This window comes from Cornus florida, unplaced genomic scaffold (genome assembly GCF_030987335.1).
Source record: "Cornus florida cultivar Cherokee Brave unplaced genomic scaffold, ASM3098733v1 CherokeeBrave_3.0.0_Hap2_Chr05, whole genome shotgun sequence".
Taxonomy (NCBI): Eukaryota; Viridiplantae; Streptophyta; class Magnoliopsida; order Cornales; family Cornaceae; genus Cornus; species Cornus florida.
The window spans coordinates 118,643,397-118,667,375 of NW_026775575.1; the positions used below are offsets into that span (position 1 = coordinate 118,643,397).

At 39.0% G+C, this 23,979-nt stretch overlaps 1 protein-coding gene across 2 annotated transcripts in view; it reads left to right on the plus strand.

Moving 5' to 3' along the window:
• LOC132309013 (rRNA (cytosine-C(5))-methyltransferase NOP2C) overlaps window positions 1-23,979 on the plus strand; it is an 89,324-nt gene that overhangs the window by 46,804 nt on the left and 18,541 nt on the right. For both annotated transcript variants that reach the window (XM_059807368.1, XM_059807369.1), the window contains 3 exons: window positions 15,248-15,369; window positions 18,939-19,179; window positions 22,047-22,258. In XM_059807368.1, coding sequence (XP_059663351.1) covers window positions 15,248-15,369; window positions 18,939-19,179; window positions 22,047-22,258 — 575 coding nt within the window. The remainder of the gene's footprint in view (window positions 1-15,247; window positions 15,370-18,938; window positions 19,180-22,046; window positions 22,259-23,979) is intronic.

Below are 23,979 nucleotides of genomic sequence, written 5' to 3' on the forward strand. Positions count from 1 at the left end.
GCAGTTTTGACATCAAACTGCTTTAACTCCAAGTCATACAGAGCAACGATAGCAAGTAACATCCGGATTGAAATATGTTTTCACCATAGGAGAAAACACTTCATTGAAGTTTACCCCTTCCCTCTGTGTATTGCCCTTTGCCACTAAGCATGCCTTGTACCTCACATCTTTGACCCTTGGAGTTCGTTCCTTTTTCTTGAAGACCCATTTACAGCCCACAATCTTCTGTCCCTTGGGCTTCTTAACTAGCTCCTAAGTATGATTCTTATGTAGAGACTCAATCTCCTCACTCATGGCAACAAACCACTGTGCTGACTCTCTACCTCTGATGGCCTCATGAAAAGTACACAGTAATTGCTCATCAATATCCTCTGCAACACTAAGTGCATAAGCAACCGAATCAACATGTGAAAACCCATACTTCTCAGGTGGCCTAATATCCCTCCTAGGCCTGTCTCTAGCCATACTATAATGCTGCAACTGTGTATCTCCATCAGCCAGAAACTGCACCTACTAATTAGTCGACCGATCAGGACTATCCTCTTACTGAATCTCTACATGCTCCACCTGTTCACTGACACCCTGAGCTCTCCCTAAATCAGCTACTTCCTTCTGCGGAGTAAGCATTGCAGACTCATGAAAGGTCACATCCCTACTAACAACTATCTTTTTTCCCGAAGCCTCTAGGCACCATAATCTGTATCCCTTAACCACGAGCTGATAACTAAGAAATATGCATTTCTTAGCCCTTGATTTAAGCTTTCCCTCATTTATATGAGCATACGTTGGACACCTAAATATTCTCAGATTATTGTAACTAGCAGTTGAACTAAACCATACCTCTTTCGGAGTCTTACAGTCGATAGCAATAGATGGAGACCGGTTCACCAAGTAACTAGTTGTAGAAACAACTTTAGCCCCTAACCCTTTGTCTAACCTTGCATTGGACATCATACATCGTGCCCTCTGTAATAGCGTTATGTTTATCCGTTCTGCAACTCCATTTTGTTGTGGAGTCTTCCTCATTGTGTGGTGCCTCACAATCCTGTGAGTCTTCAGAACTCGTTAAATTCTTCATCACAAAATTCCAAGCCATTGTCTGTCTCAAGTGCTTGACTTGTTTTCCACTCTACTTCTCAATCAAGGTCTTCCATTGCTTGAATGTAACAAAGGCCTCATTCTTGTGCTTCAGAATGTAAATCCAAACTTTCCAAGAAAAGTCATCAATTAGCGTTATCATATATTTACCACCACCATGTGAAGTAACCTGAGAGGGACCCCAAAGATTAGAATGAATATAATTCATCGTACCTTTGGTCCTGTGAATTCCTATACTGAACTTCACTCTGCACTGCTTCCCAAGACACAATGCTCACAAAAATCCAGCTTTTTAGATTTCTGAAAACCAAGCAAACCCTGCTTACTCAGAACATCCATCCCCCTCTCACTCATATGCCCAAGCCGCATATGTAGTATGTGAATTTGGATCCGAGGACGATAAAACAACTGAACCTGTGACTGTGCTACCCTGTAGAGCATATAAACCATGCTTCTTCAGTCCCTTTATCACCACAAGAGCACCATTTGAAACCCGAATGACTCCATCTCCAGCCTTGTAAGTGCACCCGATGGAATCCAGCGTATCCAGTGAAATCAAATTCTTTTTCAGTTCTGGTATATGCCCGATATCAGTCAATGTCGTCACAATCCCATCATACATCTTAATTCAAACTGTATTGATACCTACAACCTTGCACGCCGCATCATTCCCTGTCAGAACTTCCCTTCCATAAATAGATCAATAAAAGGTAAACCAATCCCTGTTTGGACAAGCATGAAACGAACCCCCCGAATCTAGAATCCGCTCATTGCAAGAGTTGCCGACTGAAATCGTGAGAACGTTAGCACCATCTGAATACCCTCTACAACATCCTAACTAACAACTTCAGAGGATTTTCCCTTTCCCTTCTTACGCTGCGGACAGTCTTTCCTGAAGTGCCCTTCTTTGCGACAAATGTAGCATCTCAACACCTTCGTTCTGTTCTTAGACTTAGAATGATTTCTGCTGCCAGACTGTTCCTTATTATTCGTTCTCCCCCTAACAACCAGCCCTTCTGCCAAACTTTTTGTATTGCCCTCAAATGTCCTTTTCTGCAACTCTTTGGAATTCAGAGCTTTTTTCACATCTTCCATGGACAAAGCAGTTTTGCCATACATCATCATATCGACAAAGTTCTCATACGAAGGTGTAGAGAACACAACAGAATAATAACCTGATCTTCATCCTTTATCTTGACATCAATATTATTTAAGTCCATGATGATATTGTTTACCTCGTCAAGATGGTCTTTGAGAGACGAACCTTCGTACATCTGAAGAGTGAACAATTGCTTCTTTAGATACAAGCGGTTCACAAGAGATTTTGTCATATACCGGGACTCCAACTTATTCCACAGCCCATCCGCCGTAGTCTCTATAGCAACTTCTCGCAGAACGTCGCTACTCAAGCACAACTAAATTGTACTGTGTGCTTTCTCCATATGTGTAAAATCGGAGATTACAAGTTTCAACCCCTCACTCTTAATTCTGTATGAATTTCAGTGTCTCTCTCATGCACCCACTCCAAACCCTAAACGACCTTATATATTGGGTTACACGAGAGTACTTGTAAATTTTGGATGCGGAAATAAGAAATGCAATTAAGAAAAAGGAAGAGAGAGAGATAGAGAATACATGCATATACATGGTTCGGCACTAAAGCCTACATCCATGGACAAAGAGCTACTAAGGGTTGCATTTCTATTATTCAGATATATTTTGCTTGAGTACAAAGAGCCTATATATAGGCACGGTAAAGATAAGAAAATGTGTAAGGTGTACAATAGTCAAAGGAGGCACCATGATTGGTGGAGAATTTTGCTCCACCGTTATATAGAAATATTTATAATTAGAAGGAAATTGGCCGGATCACCATGATTGGTGGAGGATTTTGCTCCACAATTATATAGAAATATTTATATATTTCAACTCTCTCTCTCAAGTTGGAGCATGAATATCATAAATGCCTAACGTGCTAAAGAAACACCTTGAAAGATGATGAGAAGGTGTCCAGAACAAAGCCAAGAAATTGACCGGATCTTGTTGGGGAAAATGACCAGATCTTGCCGGGAAAAATAAACTAGAACTTGCCGGGAAAAATGGTCGGAGCTAAGCCGGGAAAAGGCCGGAACAACACCGGGAAAATGGCCGGAACTAAGCCAGGAAATGACGGGAAAATCCAGAACAACGCCGGGAAATGGCCGGAACAACGTCGGGAAATGGCCGAAACTAAGCCGGGAAATGGTCGAAACAACGCCGGGAATGGGTTGGAACAACATCAGGGAATGCCGAGGTGCTAAACCATCCGAAAAATGGACCGGAAGGGAAATGAATACGAAGACATGGAGAATATGCTCTATGATAATAATACCAATACTCCCCCTCAAATTCTATATGAGATTACAAGAACATCTAGGCTCTGATACCATGTTAAATTTTGGATGCGGAAATAAGAAATGTAAATAAGAAAAAGGAAGAGAGAGAGATGGAGAACATATGCATATACATGGTTCGGCACTAAGGCCTACAGCAATGGACAAAGAGCCACTAAGGGTTACATTTCTATTATTCAGATATATTTTGGTTGAGTACAAAGAGCTTATATATAGGCACGGTAAAGATAAAAAGAATATGGAAGGTGTACAATAGTCAAAGGAGGCACCATGATTGGTGAATGATTTTGCTCCACCGTTATATAGAAATATTTATAATTGGAAGAAAATTGGCCGGATCAGCATGATTAGTGAAGGATTTTGTTCCACAATTATATAGAAATATTTATATATTTCAACAAGTACTAATTAGGGTCCACAACCCATGAGCAAAAATGGGTCAAAAGCTCATCCAACGGGTCGTAAGCGGGTCGCAATGTGACCTAATACCAAATTCGGGCCACAACGTCACATAGACATTGGCTAATAATAATTCATCCTTTGATTCATCAACAAACCACTTGTTCAAAAACAATTTGTCTTCAACTGCCCACAAAAAATTGTTTTCAACCTTATAAATACAATCCAAAAAGGTAGATATAAGAAATGGTCATTTGGTATTCTAAAAAGGTAATTTGAGTCATTTTCTCTCATGTAAGGGTAATTTGGGTATTTAGAAAATATTCCATTGATTAACATTAAGGGAGGTCAACTGGTCATACAAATTCGGACAAACCTCAAGGGGGGTGTCGAGGGTTATTTTGAAAATCTCAGGGAGGTCAAGGGCTATACTGACAATAGTTTTAGTTGAGAGATATTTAGACAAACCTTAGGGAGGTTAGGGTATTTCCCCCAAAAAAGAAATAATATGTTATTGAGCACATTAGCATTGATTGTAACGACCCGAACCCGAGGGTCCGAATCGCTAACCGGGTCCTTATCCGAACCCGAGGTCGTCTAAGACATTACAGTTATTTCCATTGTGGAAATATAATTAATTAAATTTAACTACAGAAGTCCAGTCCAATATATATATACATGTCCCAAAAACATATTTAAACATGCCCCAAAGAATAAAGTTACATCGTCAGGTCACAACTATAAAACAGTTACATAAAAATGTTTAACACTTTACAAATATACATCATAATACAAAATGGCTAATAAGAAATATTTTCTAGTCCCGTCCGTGCATGTGGAGGATCAACATCCACCTACCCTTCCCTGTAACCTGAATATTGTAGAGGAGTGAGCACAATGGCTCAGTAGAGATTGCCTAAGTGGCATCTCCTCAAGCAAGGTTAGTGATTACATGCCTTACATACAATGAATAGAAAAAAAGAATAAGGGATCATGTTGGGGATTCAACCACAACACTTTCATTTCCAATTAATCTTCATCACCATCAATAAATAATGCAATGCATGAAATACCCAATGGAACCACACTTCACACCCACTTCCTCACGTGTCCACACATCACACCCACACCCACACCTGTATCCACACATCACAACCACACCCTCATGTATCCACACATTAAGTCCACATAGCTCTCAAGCCCATAAACACCCTTATGCCGTGCATATGAAAATGCTTCAAATTCAATTATTCAATAATCAACATGCCTTCATAATACGATTGACATTTCCATAATCACAACAAGATAAATTGACAATTATAGCATGCTTTAAGCTCTTTAAAATCACCTAGCAAGTTAATAACCAATAATCCCACAACAACTATGTAAGGAGAAATTATATAATCCATCACATAGCAACTCAACAAAAAGTCATCTTGCAATTTTACACAACTAAACATATAATCACATTTAACACAGCAATTAGACAAGGCTCATACACAAACCAAAACCCAAGAACCAAATAATCCAATTAAACATCAAATTAGCATACTAAAAGAGGGGAAAGACATCCAATTAATTACCAAAATCAAGGACTTTGACAAAAGGACAACTCTACCTTAATTTAAAGCAAAAGCCCCAATTTTTCCAAATTTTGAAATTCAGCAAAATCACCCAAATCCACCTTTGCTGTGATCAATTCGAAGCTCTCGTCGTGCTTGTTAACTTTGCCTTCAGTGGCAAAGTCAAATTCTCAATGGAGGAGGACGGATCTAAGCTTTAAGGTGGTGAAGAGAAAAAAGAAAACAAAGAAGAAAAGAAAAGACGCAGGAAAGGGAGAAAGAAAACAAATTGTCTGATTGATGACCATTTGGTTATCTAAATGGCTAATGCCATGGTGGGTCCCACGAGGCCAAATATCATTCATTTTCATTTTTTTTTTGTTTTATATATATATATATATATTGTTCAGATTCATGAGAGATAGAGATAGAGATAGAGATAGAGAGAGAGAGAGAGAGAGAGAAATGTATATTCTGTGTGTATTATTCAGCCCTCTCAATGAGGCTTATATAAAGAACAAGGGTTATACACCCTAATTACACAATATTGCTTAATTATACAGTAAGCCTAACTACTATGAGTAATTACATAATGACCCAACATTATGGAGGATATAAGCATTCTAACACTCCCCCTCAAGCTGGAGAATATATATAAAATAATCCCAGCTTGGAATAGATAGTCCTTAACCGGTTATGACCCAGTGCTTTGGTAAACATATCAGCTAGTTGATCTTCAAACTTCACAAATGGAGTAGAGATACTCCTACTTAATAGTTTTTCCCGAACAAAGTGACAATCAACCTCAATATGTTTGGTCCTCTCATGAAACACAGGATTCGATGCAATGTGAATAGCTGCTTGGTTATCACAGAACAATAGAGTAGGAGCTTTAACTGTCAACCCAAGTTCTTTTAGAAAATGTTATATCAATGTTAACTCACTAGTGGTATGGGCCATTGCCCTGTACTCAGCTTCAGCACTAGATCGAGCTACCACCGTTTGCTTTTTACTTTTCCACGTAACAAGATTTCCTCCTACAAATGTACTGTAGCCTGTAGTAGATCTCATATCTGAAGGAGAACCAGCCCAGTCAGCATCTGTAAAACCTTCCACCCTGAGATGACCATTTGATTTGTATAGTAACCCAAAACCTGGAGCTTGCTTGAGATATCGGATAATCCGAAGAAAAACAATCCAATGTGGCATTCTCGGAGCTCCCATGAACTGACTTACAACACTAACTGCATATGAAATATCAGGTTGAGTGATAGTGAGATAAATTAATTTCCCAACAAGGCGACGAAATCTGCCCAGGTCATTAAATAGATTACCCTCATCAGACACAAGTTTTATATTTGAATCCATAGGAGCATCAACCTTACGACCACCTAACATACCCGTTTCTTCTAGCAAGTCCAACACATATTTTCGTTAAGATAAACTTATACCTTCCTTGGATCTAGCAACTTCAATACCCAAGAAGTACCTAAGTTTACCCAAGTCTTTAGTGTGGAATCGATTTTGCATAAACAACTTCAACTTAGCAATGCCTGCAGAATCATCACCTGTGATCACAATATCATCTACATACACCACAAGAAAAATAAAGCCAGCTTTAGTGCGCAGGTGAAATACCGAATGATCGGTCTGGCATCTGTTAAGACCAAATTCTAATGCCACCTCAGAGAATTTTCCAAACCAAGCCCATGGAGATTGTTTCAGCCCATACAAGGCCTTCTTAAGGCGACAAACAGTGTGACGATACTCCCCCTAAGCAACAAACCCAGGTGGTTGCTCCATATAAACTTCTTCAACCAGGTCATCATGTAAGAAGGCATTTTTAACATCCAATTGAAACAACGGCCAGTTACAATTGGTAGCAATGGAAATAAGAACCCGAATAGAAGAAATCTTAGCAACCGGGGAAAAAGTCTCATCATAATCAATAGCATAAGTCTGAGTGTACCCCTTTGCCACTAGACGAGCCTTCAACCGCTCAATAGACCCATCATGAAGGTATTTAACTGTGTAGACCTACTCACAACCAACCGTTTTGGAGCCCGGAGGTAAGGGAACAAGATCCCATGTTCCATTACGGTGAAGGGCATCCATTTCATCCACCATGGCTTGTCGCCAACCCAAATCAGAGAAAGCACCCTGCTAAGTCTTGGGAACAGAAGTAGCAGATACTTTGGATTAAAAAACAAGATAAAAAGGATGAAATATGACGGTAAGAGACAAAGTTAGAAATGAAATGTGCAGTAACACACGACCGAATACCTTTACGGAGAGCAATAGGCAAATCATCAGGTAAAGGCATCGGATCCGAAGACTCTGAAAGAGATGGAGGGAGCGAAGTAGGCGGTCGAGGTCGTCGAGTATAAACCTGCCATGGGACAGTAAAGCGAGGAGGTGCGAAAGCAGGAAACTGAGATGGAATCGTTGGCATAGGTGGCTCAAAAGTAATATCGAGAGAAGTAGTAGAATCAGAAAAATATGGGAGAGACTCAAAAAATGTTACATCAACGCTAGTGAAATAGCGTTGAAAATGAGAACTATAACAACGATAGCCCTTCTGAGTGCGAGAATACCCAAGAAAAACACACTTAGTAGCACGAGGGTTGAGTTTATCAAGATCGGGTCCAAGGTTATGGACATAACACACACAGCCAAAGACTCGCGGAGTCAAATTAAACGATACGGAGTCAGGAAATAGAACAGAATGAGGAGATTTACCTTTTAACACTGATGGGGGCATCCGATTAATAAGATGACATGCCGTAAGAACGGCATCACTCCAAAATCGTTTGGGAACATGCATATGAAATAAAAGGGCACAACAGACTTCCAGAAGATGACGATTTTTACGTTCAGCTACTCCATTTTGTTGCGGAGTATAAGTACAAGAGGATTGATGAATGATGCCTTTAGCATGAAAATAAGTCTCAAATGGGTCCGAGAAATATTCTTTGGCATTGTCAGAACGTAAAACTTTAATGGAACACCCAAATTGAGTTTTTATTTCTTTGCGAAATATTTTGAAAATAGAAAACAACTCAAGACGATTTTTCGTTAAAAACAACCAAGTCATCCAAGAATGATCATCCACAAAGGTCACAAAATAACGAAATCCATTAATAGAAATATGTTTTATTGGTCCCCATACATTTGAATGAACTAATTGAAAAGGACTAGCAACACGATTATTAGCCCTTGTTTTGAAAGTTACACGACAATGCTTACTAAGCTGACATGTTTCACAAGACATGGACTCAACACGACTAAGACCGGGGACTTGACACTGCAGAACTGATAGTGATGGGTGGCCGAGACGACAGTGCCACTGGAAAGAAGACAAAGATGATTGAAAAGCCGTGGGAGATGGTGCAAGATCGGAGTAATACAAGCCACCTACTCCATGTCCCGTACCAATCCTCTTCTTTGTCTTGAGATCCTGAAAAAGACAACATGTGGGATAATTTTGCTAATGGACAACAAATTAAAAGGGAATTGAGAAACATATAACACAGAGGAAAGGGACATAGAAGAGGTAAGATGAATAGTTCCCAAACCCAAAACTTTAGTTGATGATCCATTAGCAAGAGTAACACTTTGAGAGGAAGGAACAGATTGAAAATCAGATAAGAGATGAGAACTACCAGTCATGTGATCGGATGCGCCAGAGTCAAGAATCCAGGGACTCTGACTAGAGGACAAAAGACATGCAGGGGCACTACCTGATTCGGCCAAGGACCCCATGGAAGATGAGGTGGATGGCCGTTGTTGAGACAGAAACTGAGCATACTCATCGCGGGGAATCGTGACCATAGCATTCTCAACAGCCACATGTGGAGCAGTGGGTGTGGCAGAGAGAGAAGTCACTTGTTGTGCATAGGAAGAAGGTGGTGGTTTCCCATGAAGATCCCAACAGTAATTGACAGTGTGATTAGTAAGACCGCAGTGAGTGTAAAGTTTTGAGTTTCGGCCTCTGCCTCAACCACGGCCACGAGTAAAACGACCACCACCACCACGAGAAGACTGAAAGCCACCCTGGTTCACAACTAAGGCAGAACATTCATTGCTAGGAGGAGCAGTGACACCACTGGTAGCACCTCCTGAAGCGCCACTAGATAAAGTGGCATGCTGGAGTCTAGATAACATATCAGGTAGAGAGGGAAGTGCAGGACTCCCCAAAATCTGTGCACGAATAGGTTCAAACTCTTGTGACAATCCTGTGAGAACCCGAACAACATTAAAATCCTCACGTTGCTTTTGCATGCTTTTCACATCAGAGGTGATGGGTTGATACATATTCATTTCTTCACAAAGTCCCATTGCCCGTGAGAGGTATTCTTCTAAACTTTGAGTCCCTTGCTGGAGGTCAAAAAATTGTCTACACACCTCATAAATTCTGGTTATATTACCAGCACCGGAATATAACTGTTGGAGTCGGGTCCATATATCCTTGGCAGTGTCCAGATATAATAAGTTGGAGCTAATATGAGGTTCAATACAATTCAGCATTAAGGAGATGATTTGAGCATCCCTTTGTTCCCATGAACTGAAATCAGCATTAGTGCTTTTGGGTTTATCCTTAACCAAATGAGCACCAAAGCCTTTGGCTTTCAGGAAAATGGCCACTAACTTGCCCATAAATTGTAATTTTTGCCATTAAGCTTGACTGAAGTCATGGGAGGATCGAAGGAGCTAGAAGATAACAGGTCTAAATTGGAAGCCATGGAGAAGGTAAAAAAAACATAGACGAACCTGGGAAAAAAAAATGTAGAATCGGCAACCAGGTCGGGTCTGGGCAACCGGGTCGGATCAAAACCAGGTCTCTGCTATCCCGGTTTTAGTAAACTAGGGTTGGAATACCATAGCCGCGTAGCCAAACAAGGCTGTTCTTCTTCACAACCACCAACAGACTCCGGCAAGCACACAGCGGCGACACCGCACCGAACCTTCGCAACTTCCAACCAAGAAAAAGGACGAATCTATGTAGCCTCACCTCTGCAAACGATGACGGTGGATGTCAGCGAGCTTTCTGACGATCAACGCGGCAACAACACAAGCGGCCAAGGGGCTTCAGATCTAACGGCGACGAAGGAGGTTGCAGATCTGACGACGACGACTACGGGCTTCAGATCTGACGGTGACGAAGGACGATGATGACTACGAGTGCTGCTCTCAACCTACCGGCAACAAGAACTTCCGGCAAAGACACCAACAGCACACTCGCGATTCCAATCGCGCGTCCAATCTTATACAAGGGCAACACACTTGTCGTTTCCCACACCCATGAATCTATATTGCTCTGATACCATGTTCAGATTCTTGAGAGAGAGAGAGAGAGAGAGAGAGAAATGTATATTCTGTGTGTATTATTCAGCCCTCTCAATGAGGCTTATATAAAGAACAAGGGTTATATTGCTTAATTACACAATATTGCTTAATTACACAATAAGCCTAACTACTATGAGTAATTACATAATGACCCAACATTATGGAGGATATAAACATTCTAACATATATAAACTAAACACATTACAACCACATACTTTTAAACACACTACTACACAAATATACATCAATTAATAATCTATGACATGCCACAGCCCCGAAAAATAAACACATTACTACACATATATACACTACAAATCGGGTTGCCGATCCCGCCCGGCCTAAAAAAGGGGAAAATGCCGAAATGGCCAACAATGCATTTCTAAGAGTCCTGAACTTGAAGAAATGCTCGATCAACTCTTGGAACTCACCTAGCACACCCCACGGTGCCCGGCACGCAAAACAAGGTGAAGAAAATAAATAATCAGAAAAATCGAAAAATCCCCGACCATGAAAAATAGGAAAAATGGGAAATATTACATTGACCCTCCAGCGGTGGTTTCTTTTTGGTAGATGATAATTGCTTCATACTTATTTATAAAACTGATAACAAAGAAACATGTACATGTACTTGAGCATGAATGAAAACCACAAAAGTGTTCAGGCTAAAAATATAGAGATGAGTGATGACCACTTACTAAAATAAGGTAATGGGATCCTCACAGAAATCCTCTTAACCACTACCCAACAAGCAGCTATAAAATTGCTTTTCTTTTACTTTTTGGTAGATAAGATTACTTCATATTTCTTTAGCTAATTGATACCAAAGAAAATGCGCATGTACATAAGCATGAATAAGAACCAGAAAAGGGTTCAAGCTAAAATTGTAGAATAGACCACTTTGAAATGGTCAGATAATGGGATCCATGCTAAATCTCCTTAGCCACTAATTAGCAATTAAGATTAGGAAGTGCCTGAAGCCTATTGGCCCCTTTTTTTGTGTTATTTAAAATTAAAGTTTTAATAAATGGATGCAAAACCTTGATTGGTGGATCATTTTAAAAAATGTCTAATGTACCCCTTTTGTTTAATGAATTATTACTTATCAAAAAAAAAAAAGGGAATGTCTGTTGTACCCTTGGTTGGAAACTTTGGGTCAACAAACCTTTTTATGCATATTTAAAAAGATTTAGGGAATCAAATCATGTGATTATTAGAAACCCTTACCATGTATGCATGAACCCTATTTTGGTGAGTGCGTCAATGTGTCAATTTACCTTTTACCCTTGTGGAATAAGATTATGCAATTACCCTCGGGTGTAGCTTGAAATTCTTCATCACCATGAGTAGGAGATTAACACACACTAACTTTTTGAAATTTCTAATCTAAGCTAGAAATTAAAAAGAAAGTTACAAATTCCAGTTTTGTTCTACAACATTTGTCAGCCTAAGTCACCGAACAAATTCGAACATTGTCTTGTCGAAAGACTCTCGATAATGATGAAATCTGGAAGGCTTGGAACCCAAGGATCATCCTAGACCTAGAAACGGTTCTAGAGTCCGCTCCTCCATCTTATCCCCTTCAGGATGTTTCTTTTCCTTATAATACGTGTTCTCAGTTTTTGACGCAGCGGATCAATGAAAGCAATTAAAATAAATAAGAATAGCAATGCATTTTTTAAACACTTGAATCCACAAGAAGGTGTTGAGAGAAACTCTCGATTTTCTGATATTGATAAAAGTAATAATTGATCCCTAAACTATTACAATAGAGTGTATTTATAGGCCTAAGCAAATCCTAAACTATATAGGAAATTAAATCAATAGAAACTTTCCTAAAACAAAAACAAAGCTATTAGGGAAATTAAAACAATGAAACTTTCCTAAAACAGACACTAAATTATTAGGAAATTAAAACAATGAAAACTTTCCTAAAACAGAAAATAGAAACTAGAAAACACTATTCCTGAGCACTGTTCTTGTCTGCCCATTCATGTACTACATCAGGCTCCCCCCTTCTTTAAAAGAACTTGCCCTCGAGTTGAACACTGGTAGAAGTCATCCTCATGTTTCACTGATGGTTCATCGTATATGAGTATGAACAAAATTTTATACCATTGACGATTTGACCTTGGGACTTCATAAAATTGCTTCTTAATTGTCCAATAGCAAAAGAACACCAACAGTGATAGATTTTCAATTTCCCTTGGCAACTCAAAAGGAAAGGAATTGTGTAAGTGATAATGCCCGCCTTGATCATATGGACACCCTCCAACCTCCATCAAATATTTTTCTGAGTTTTGATATGGTGTGCAGTAATTCGACCAGAGCATTATAGGAACCTCCCCATCGAAGACTTTAGTAAAGTCTTGGGTGTCAATTACTTCTTCATCATTATGCCCTTTATTTATCACTCTCTTAGTGAAATCCATACAAAACGGAGCAGAGTATGCTAGATACCTCAATCTCGCAGTCTTAGGGAACAAAGTCACGGTATTTCTATGAAAATCTGTCGTCATTGGCTTACGAAAATATATTAGACCATCTCTAAACTTATAAGCCTCATGTGATGAAAGATGGAAGCTGTTGGTACACATGATTTTGGGAAAAACCCAGACACTGGAGTTGGAATGGTTGATGGGGCCCATTGCAACAACACCAGGGGCAATAGAAAAATTACTGAAAGAAAATTTCTTTGTTCTGTCACTAACCATTGTAGTGTCTAGATTTGCTACCTCACCGACAAACTCTTTCATGTCGTCTTCAACATTTAATTTGGAAATTTAATTACCCGGTTGATCAACTATTAATCCCTGTTTTTCAATTTCATCATCAATATTTTTGTCACCATCTTCTTTTACTGTGTCAAATTCCTTAACTGCATCGTCTTCAACTATAAGAAGTGGAGCAAAACAAATTTTTTTCTGATCAACCTCCATAACATCACTCGTCACTTGAACAAAATTATTTTGATCTTTCTTGATATCACTCTCTTTTTTTTAAAAAAAAATTCTCTGTAGATATTTTGACAGATGGACTCTCTTTTCCACAATTCAGATATTTTTTAAACATCAGCTCTTCATAATTTGGTGGCAGATATTTAGCCATCAATAGCCGTTTCATCTTGTACCTCGACTGCACAGGCTGTTTTCCTTGCCTCCTGTGGTTAATCTGTGTTTGTTTCCACCAAGCTGAAGCCCATCCTTTAAATTTAAAGGCTACAAGCGGAACTTGCTTGTTCTCGGGTATCTCAAAATACTCGAAAAAGTCTTCAACTTCTTCAAGCCAGTCCAAGACATCTTCAATATCAAGTTGACCATTGAAAGACTGAAGGTCAGTTTTTATCCACAAATCTCGATGATTTGCTTCGACCCTGTGATCTTCATATGCTAGAACAATACCTTCAATCTGATCATTGCTCGAATTTGACCAGACGTTTTGTTGAAACTGGCGCTGATTATTAGCACGCTGAAGATGACCACGTTGATTTCCAGCCCTTTGTCATGGCTAATTCACACCATTAGGTTGGTCCTGATCATGCCTATTACGAATCTGCACACGATTCATGGCTTCAGTTAGACGTTCAACTGCTGTTTGAATCTCTTGTTTGAATTCCTGACGCAATTGTTGACATTCTCCTGCAGTCACCGCACGTTCTCCCTGATTACTGTCCATGGTGAATGGCTGTGATACCAACTTGACGTAGCGAATCAATGAAAGCAATTAAAATAAATAAGAACAGCAACGTATTCTTTAAACACTCGAATCCACGAGAAGAGGTTGAGAGAAACTCTCGATTTTCTGATATTGATAAAAGTAATAATTGATTCCTAATCTTTACAATAGCATGTATTTATTGGCCTAAGCAAATCCTAAACTATATTGGAAATTAAATCAATGGAAACTTTCCTAAAACAAACACAAAGCTATTAAGGAAATTAAAACAATGAAAACTTTCCTAAAACAGAAAATAGAAACTAGAAAACACTATTCCGAGCACTGTTCATACACTGTTCATGTCTGCCCATTCATGTACTACATCAGTTTTCATCCCCAGGATGAAGAATTTTAGCTGGCAAGAATTCCCTAATCTTCAGTATCTAGAGATTAAGGCCTGACTAAGAAGAGGTTTTCATTGTGTGATTTTCAATCTACTTTTAATTGAATCATAATTTTCTTCACCGGGAGAGAAAATGTCATAGCTTGGAGCTGCAGTTGTTACTGTATATTGGTTTTTATTTTTTTATTTTGTTTTTTTTTTTAATGATTCTCAACAAGGTAGGTGGGAAGGAGGTGTTAATTTTCTCTATTTAGAATAATGAGCATGAAAAGTGTCAATTTTTTGTCGATTACTTGGTTTGTTTTGTATTGAAAATGTGCATATTTGTTCTTAGATTTTTTGGGGGAAAGTTCCTTTTTCTGTTTGAAATGGTCATTTTCTGTTTGGCTTAGATGCTCAACAAGGAGAGAGAATATTGGATTTGTGCGCAGCTCCGGGAGGGAAAACAACTGCGATTGCAATCCTTATGGGGGACAAAGGAGAAGTGGTTGCTGTTGATAGGTCTCACAATAAGGTGCAGCTTCTGAACTTGACATGTAACTGTAATATTATTAGTTCCTTTATATAGCTCCCAAATCATAAAATTTTCAAGCACATTAGACTAACCCTAGATTGAGCATTATGGCAAAAAGAAACATGTCTATTGGACATTATAGAGTCTGGACAGGGTTAAATTTAAATTGGATTAAATGCATATAAAATTTGGGCGCGCGTGTTGAGGTGTTTCGGTGTGGGGGTGGGGGGTATGAAACAAAACCTTACCAAAATAGAAGTATAAGGGGATGGAGAGATTTCTCCAATTAGAATTAAACCCCAGGCAATTTAAACATACAACAAGTATACACTTGACAACCTGTTAGGGTGGCCATAAATAGAATTATAAAGTAAAAAATACAATAGAAGAAAAGAATTTACTCAAATTAAAATGAAACCACAAGCAACCAGCGAGAGTTTAGGCATCCATTGAATTTACACTCATCAAGCTGTTTATGATGGTATATAATTGTAAAATATCTTTTGAGGTCATCTTCCCTAAAAAAGGGCCATACTTAATGTTGGACCCATTAATTGAGGGAGCTGGGAGGGGCAGATCGAGTATACTTCTAAAACCATTCTCCTCCTTTTAGCCAAAAACCCTTATTCCAAGTAAGATTAAAGCACCCATGTAAAATATATCTCAATGATGTTTAAAAATTTACAGCTTTCTTAATGGAAGAATGTGCAGGCAGTAAGGGCCTTGTGTATTGTCCATACTATCCTCAATTACACTTGAGCTATCTACTGTCCCTGACAATTTATGACGGCCTAAGGGAAATAGTTTACTTAAGTCAATAGAAAAGCTCCCATCTCTATTTTATTGTTGTTGCCAAAGTTATTTGGTAGTGGTATCACCATGGTTCTCACTACTCCCTTGAATATGCAGAAGCCCCTGCATAATGGGAGCAATTATTGGAAATTAAAAGGGGAAAAAGAAAAACAATGCAAATCGTCTCCATTATTCACTTGCAGGGTGGTGGTACAAAATGCATGAAGATATTAAAAGGCTTTTGGATGTTGAGGGCCAAAATGGAATTGTGTATCAAATTGGTTGCAAAGTGCAATGTTTCTTGTTCTTCTCAAGTATCTGAATGTTTCATTTTGTATGTACCAGAGAGGCATTATAGTGTCGTAGCCATCCCTTTGTCCACCAAAGGCCCAAAATGAAGAGCTAAGAAATGTGGAAATATAGGCCTGTTTTCTGTAGCCAATTTTGCATTCCAAAGGTGAAATATTAAACTGAGAATACAATGTGAAGGAAAAAGTTGTCACAAGATTTGCCACTATTACAAAGACATATGTGAGCACAGATCTATCTATCGTTTTGCCTTTTACTAAAGATTTTTTTGCTCTTCATGCACTTGGCAAACGCCCATGAGAACCGAGCACTCCTTTTCTAAAGGATGTCCTGGTGGCCTGGAAAAGAATATTTATTTATTTATTTAATTTACGCCACCTGTGAGGCGGTCCCAGTGGGTGGAGGAAAGATGATCAAATTAACTTGGGATGGTTTGATGATATGCCTATGCTAGCAAAAGTTTCTTTTTGAAATTAATTTACACTATTAAGATTCCATAGAACTCAACAGTTCACACCCTGAAGTCCTATAAGAACGAAGTAAATATATCTACAATTTTGTGGAAACATTTTTAAAATAAGAAGGTATGGAGTTTTGAATTATTTGGATCCCTTGTGATATTGAAATCTTTGAACCCACCAGGTGGAAGAAGAAGCAAGACCAACATTAATCAATGCAGAAGTAATGTGGGAAAATCATAATGTAGTAGAGCTGTCTCAGCACCAACTGTCCTCCACAAATTTATTTTATGGCAGGAAAAACGTCAATTATAAGTAATCAAGATAAGGCGGTTAATCTGTGATCGAAAACTTCTTCAGGGACTGGATGAGACATCCCATCTCTTTGCCTGGTCTCTTGTACATTCGAGTGGAAACATCTTTGCTATTGATCATCAATGCATTGGCTAAAAGGTTAATAAGAAAACCTCTATGGTGAACATAATCTGGGAAGTTAGAAATTATTTGAGGCTGCATTAACTCATACCCGATGTTTTGTACTGCATTAGCTACATTTAAGTTTTATGGATATTACAGAAAAAATAAACAAGAGGACTGACAATCATGATTTGATAAAAATATTTTGAACCCTAACTTGTATCAGTTTTCTTTTTCATTTCTTTTTTGTTTTTTATTTTGACAAATAAAGGTTATCTATGTTTGATGTATTCATGTAAAGTAAATGCATGGATGATGTGCAAAAATTCTCCTTTTTAGAATGAATGTTCATGGCATTCGTTATTTCACACATACATTCGACGATGTATGATAATCTGAGATAGCAAGTCTAAGATCTCTTTATGCGTTTTCTCTATATCTGCTTGACCCTCTTATATTTTTAAGAATAGTTTTACAAACTTGTTGCTCATGACCAATGGGCCAGTGGTCTAACGGTACCATGCCCTTACTTCCCAAAGGGAGGTCAAGGGTAAGCCTCCTTGGAGGCATGTGTGTGTGAGTACCAACTAAGAAAAAAAAAAAAAAAAAAAAAAAAACTTGTTACTCATGGATTTCCATCTTAAGGTAAATCCATATATGAAAGACTCCAACAAAGATGAAAACTCATTTCCTTCATTCTTTGGTGACTTCTAATATTGAAATCGTAAATTTGCAAAACAAAAGGGTTTAGCTCTTCTTCATGAGGAAAGAAGCCTGTTAAGGCAGATATGTCAAGTAGAAGGCAAATAGCAAGAGCTCTTTGATGTGGATTAAAAGGAAGTTGGGGGTTCACATAAATCCCTCTGCCCTCCTGGAGTTGGATGGAAAGTGATTGTGTTGTTTAATGTTCCAGGCCAGTAAAAGCATTCTTCATTGTCACGGGGATCTCCTCACAAGAACACCCACTGTGATAGAACTCAAGAATGAGTTTATGACGGCATCGAGCTGTTTGGGATAGGCTAATTGTGATAGAACTCAAGAATGAGTTTATGACGGCATCGAGCTGTTTGGGATAGGCTAATTACTGGACTTCACTGGAATAGCATCGGTAAAAAAAAGTGATTCTAGTTTTGACAGCATGCCTTACTGTAAGAGGGGCGTGGGGTTTCTAAGTGAAGGCAAGCACAATTATATATTTAATATTTTTACCTCCTTTTAGCATTGCAGGTCCTATTACTACTAGGATTGTGTCTCTAACCTGGTATTAAGTCAATGTTCTTGAATGTTTAAATCTATGTATTTAAAAAAAAAATTGAAAATTTTTACTTGTTTGAAAACCCAAAAAATGTATTACAGAAATTACACTTTCCTTGGGTTTCATCAGCACTTCTAAAATTTCACATGGCATGATATTTCTGATTCTTTGACATTAAAATGAATGTTGTAGAAACAAAAATCATACTATTCATTTTACTTGGGTCACTTCTTAAAATTAATAATTGTTTGTTTATGCCCCCTTCCATTTTAAAATATATATATATATATATATATTGATGATTTTATTTGTTATTTTAAATCTTAATTTTGTTTTAGGTGCTCAATATTCAGAAATTGGCTGCTGAAATGGGCTTGAATTGTATAACCACGTATAAACTGGACGCTCTTAAAGCTGTGCGGCGAAGAAATGAATTGAATGATATGAACACTTTGTGTTGTAGTGAGGACACTGTGGGGCCAATTTTTCAAAATTCAGACTACATGAGACTTCAAAGGGATAAAATGTCTTCCATTCCTGGAGAAGGGTTGGGCACTGATTTGTCTTGCAAGGAAAATTGTATGCACTCTCTGTTCATATATCTGTGATTCATGAATTCTGTTTATATGTAAAAGAAAGTATTATTGGGTGTGGTAGGTTTTTGAATAGTGTTATCAGCATATGGTCTGTGTGGTGTATGGTGCATGTTAATAGAAAATCTTTTTGGAATTTCCAGTAAATTCGTGAGTTGTTTCTGACTTTCCATTCTCTCACATAAAATGCTGAAAAACTATCAAGATCACTAGTCACTAACTGATGCTAATTGAATTATGTTTGAAACAAAAAAAAAAAAAAATTGATTCCTTGACTGGATTACATAGATTCAGGTTTAGTTCTCTTACGACTGTAGGGACGGGGAAGCTTTTATTTGGCTGATGTGCACCTCTCAGATTTGTTTTGGCACTGATTTGTCTTGCAAGGAAAATTTTAGAGATGGTCTTGTTAATAGCAGCTTGAAAAATGGAAGCACAAGTTGGCATATTCTTTTTCCTTACCTGCATAAGATATTGTCTAAAGTTTTCTGTAAGGTTACGTTGTATCACCGAGGAGCATTCTTTTCCTATGATAAATGATTAGTGTTCTCTACCTTTTGTCTCTCTTGTATAAGCTTGTCTTATCATAATTTTGGGTTTGTTTTTCTACCCTTTGCTTATGCATGTTGTGATATTGTGGCCCGAATTTGGTGCCGGGTCGCGTTGCGACCTACTTATAACCCGGCGACCCGTTGGATGAGCTTTTTGACCCTTTTTGCTCATGGGTCGTGGACCCTAATTAGTCTCTTGTTGCCCCATATATAAGGGCGTTTAGGGTTTGGAGTGGGGTAAGAGAAAGACTCTGAAATTCGTACAGAAATAGAGCGAGGGGCTAAAAACTTGTAATCTCCGATTTGACACATAGTGAAAACTTTCGCCGGATCCCAACCGTGGACGTAGGCTGTTGCCGAACCACGTATAAATCTTTGTGTTCTCTGTGTGGCGTGTTTACTTTTCTGTCGTGATTCTTGATTCAACTTGGGTTCGTTGCGTTTGTCATAACACATACTTTTCCTGTAGTTGCATAGTGTAAAGCTCCATTATGGCTTTCGGTGTAGGGCTTTTAACAACACAATGCATCGTTTAATGAGTGTGGACTTTTGTCTCATGAATATTACTAAAAAAACAACCAAACTGAATAACAACTTCTTTGTATTTTAATTCTTGGTGGTTACCACCAAGTGTTGTAGCCTATTGGTACTTCCCCACCTTGCAAAATAGAAGGTTGGGGGTTCAAGTCCCCGTAGGGGCAAATGGGCGTGTGAGTTTCAAATAGGGGAAAAAAACAAAATTCCTTGGTAGTTGAGAATGAGACTACTCTTGTATTAGTATCTTGTGTAGGGCTTTTCACTAGTTTTTATTTATGCCAAAAGGAAATCCTGACTGACTGAGTTGAATTATCATAGCAACAGGGAGGTAAGAGCTAGTAAGACTCGGCCGAAAAGAAGACTCTCGAAGAAAGCTATTCGATTTTGCGACAACCTTTCCTTTGGTTGTTGAGCAGTATGACTTTACTCATTCTATAATATCATCTCTAAAATAAGGATGAACCGCCGAACCTTATTTATATGAATGAAGAACTTAACTTCAGGTTGAAGAGAAGGAATTAGACAGAGGGAGGAAAAAAAAAGGGGGCATGAAGCGAGTAACTCTTCCGTGATAGAACTTCTCTTCTTGCTGACCCTAATGGTGTGACCTTGGTTTCATCCCTTTTGCAAATCAAGCCATTTCTTTGGTAGGGTAGCGAAGGGACTCTGCCTCATCTATAAAGGAGAGGCTTTATTGTGAGAATAGGGGCGGTAAGCAATTGCAGTAGTAGGTGTTCCCCCAGGGGGCTTAGGGGTCTGGGCTGCTAAGGGGATTGCTTTTGCTAGAGGTAGTGGGGCCAATTTGGTTTAAGCAAACCCAATAGTAGTTTCTATGAGGCTCAGTGGGCGGGAGCAGGCCTCTAAGAGGCAAGGCTTTGGTGTGAGCTAGGTGTGCTCACAAGTCCTACATCGCATGGGTGTGGAAGAGTGAAGTGCTATATATAGGTTCAGTACTCTTCCGTGACACAATGCGTTTTAAAGCCGTGATGACCGTGAACCTACCAGAACTCCGGAGTTATGCGTACTTAACCTGGAGTATTACCAAGATGGGTGACCTCCGGAAAAGTCTCTGGTTTGGGGGAGCCAAAAGTGGGCAATATCGTGTCTAGTGGGGTGAGGACCGTTACAAATGGTACCGGAGTTTGACCCAACCGGAAGTGTGCCGATGAGGATGTCGGACTCCCAAGGGGGTGGAATTGTGAGGCTTGGTGGATGGGAGCAAGCTTATGAGACGCAAGGCATTGGTGCGAGCTACGTGTGCTCACAAGTCCCACATCCCCTGGGTGTGGAAGAGTGAAGTGCTATATGTAGGTTCAACACCCTTGTATGACACAACGCGTTTTAAAGCCGTGATGGCCGTGAACCTACCAAAACTCCAGAGTTAAGCATGCTTACTAACCTGGAGTAGTACTTAGATGGGTGACCTCTTGGGAAGTCTCTGGTCCAGGGGAGCCAAAAGCGGACAATATTGTCTGGTGGGGTGAGGGTTGTTACAGTTTCAAATAATGTAACACCATAGGTGGGACTCATCAGCCTGATAGTGAGGCCCAAGGGTCATTTCTATTTTTCATCCTTCTCCAAGCATACTTACTAAGGTGCTGATTACTGTCAATTTCCTATACTAGGTTTTGTTTTACTTCCTTAGAATATGCATGCCATTAAATTATTTTTGTTTCGGGTATGTTAATCTGGGTTCATCTTGTCTGCATGATGAAGTTTTTCTCTCTACATGTTTGACTCCCATCTCTAATACGAAATCTTTCAGTTAGCAATGAACAAGAAAAGCAAAGAACATATGCTAGCAATGCTGACCTCAGGAAGAATATTCGAAAAATTAGAAATGGACCTGGAAGAAATCATTGCGCAGGTGGTAGGGTTGGGAAATCTGAAGGCTTTTCTCCAAATAGCTTTGACCGAGTTCTTCTTGATGCTCCGTGTTCTGCTCTTGGTCTGAGACCCCGGCTATTTGCTGGAGAGGTAAGACATTTTACCGAAAATTTGTTTACTAAAATACTTTTGTTCCTTTAGCTTTACTGCTTTGTTTTGCCTTGGGTCATATGGCTGTCCTGTCTCCACGATTTGGACTCACCAATCTCCTAATGAAAGCCCAAGTCTTTTGCTGTAGTTGGAACCACATTAGCTTTCACATGCCTTGTGCTATGGATGGATATATTTTTTTTAATGCACAATCTCTTCTCTTGTCACTTTTCATTTCCTCCAAGTTATCAGCAACCAGTCCTAGTATAATAAAAGTAGATGAACTCTTTGTGTTAGATTTGTCAGAGAACATAATTAGATTGAAATTTTTTAATGCGCTTACCAAACTGAGTAAGAATTTCATTATAAAATTTAGCAACAATATGAGGTAACTCAGATCTATCTCTATTAAAAATAACCATGTCATTTGAGAATTATCAACAAATATAACAAAATAAAGAAATCCATTCAAACTGGCTGTTCGAGAAGGACCCCAAATTTCCATATGGACTACATCAAAAGACTCAGTCTGACGACTATGACTACGACTACAACTTGGAAAGGAACTACGGGTGATGTTGCCTAACTGACAAGCTTCACATTCTAAAACAGATCGCAACTTTGCCAAAGCGGAGAGGAGAGACTGTAGCACTCAAAGCAGATGACAAGACATGACGAGGTTCCTCAGGATCCAGATAATACAACTGTCCTTTTCATGCTCCGAACCAATCATTTTCTTTGTCCCGAAAAACACATGAAGTAGGAGAAAAGGTTATGGAACAAATTAATGCTTTAGTTAATTGACTTACATAAAGCAAATTAAAAAGAAAATTAGGGACATATAGAATCGATGTTAAGCACAATGAATTGGTAGGGTGAAGAACACCTTTCCCAAGGACTGGCCTAGAGGAACCATCAGCTAGAACTATGTGATGTTTAATAGATGTAAAAGCAGAAAAGAGAGATAATGTACTAGACATATGCGAGCTAGCTCTGGATTTAATGACCCAGGATTGAGGAGATTGAGCGGCACATGCAAATATGCAATATTACCTGAATTGGCTATGGTTGCAATTGAAGTGGATGGAAGAGTAGTTTTCAATGTTTGAAGGAGCTCGCTAAGTTGAGTAGTGAGTGTCTCACAAGAACCAGAATCAGAAACATGTCCAGAACTCAGAAGTAGTCTGAGGCTGCAGTGGCTATGTAGTACTATCTGCAACCTGATGTGCATGCTCTGGTTTGCCATATTTCACCCAACAATAATGTTCAGTGTGATTTGTATCACCACAATGATCACACTTCCTGTCACCACATCCACTAGAACGGCCACCACCACGGGAACCACCTTGTAAACCACGACCACACGGCTACCACAAGAACCACCACGAGAACTACCACGACCTCCACTGCTAGCCACTAATGTAGAAGATTCTGGAGGAGTACATTGGAGCATCACCCCAAAGATGATCTCAATGGTCGAGAATAAGCATTAGCAGCTGTACGTAACTTCTCGCTAGCAATAATCTGATCTTTGAAGTCACGAAATCTATGAAGAAATCATAAACTCCTTCCAGTGTCGCTTTTTTTGTTCTAAATCAGTAGTAAATGCCCGATGTTGTAGTCAGAGTACTGTAGTATTCCGATAATGGTTTCCCGGACTGCTTAGTAGCAAAACTCTTCTCGTACAACTCATAAATCCGAGAATCATTACTTTGGTGTGA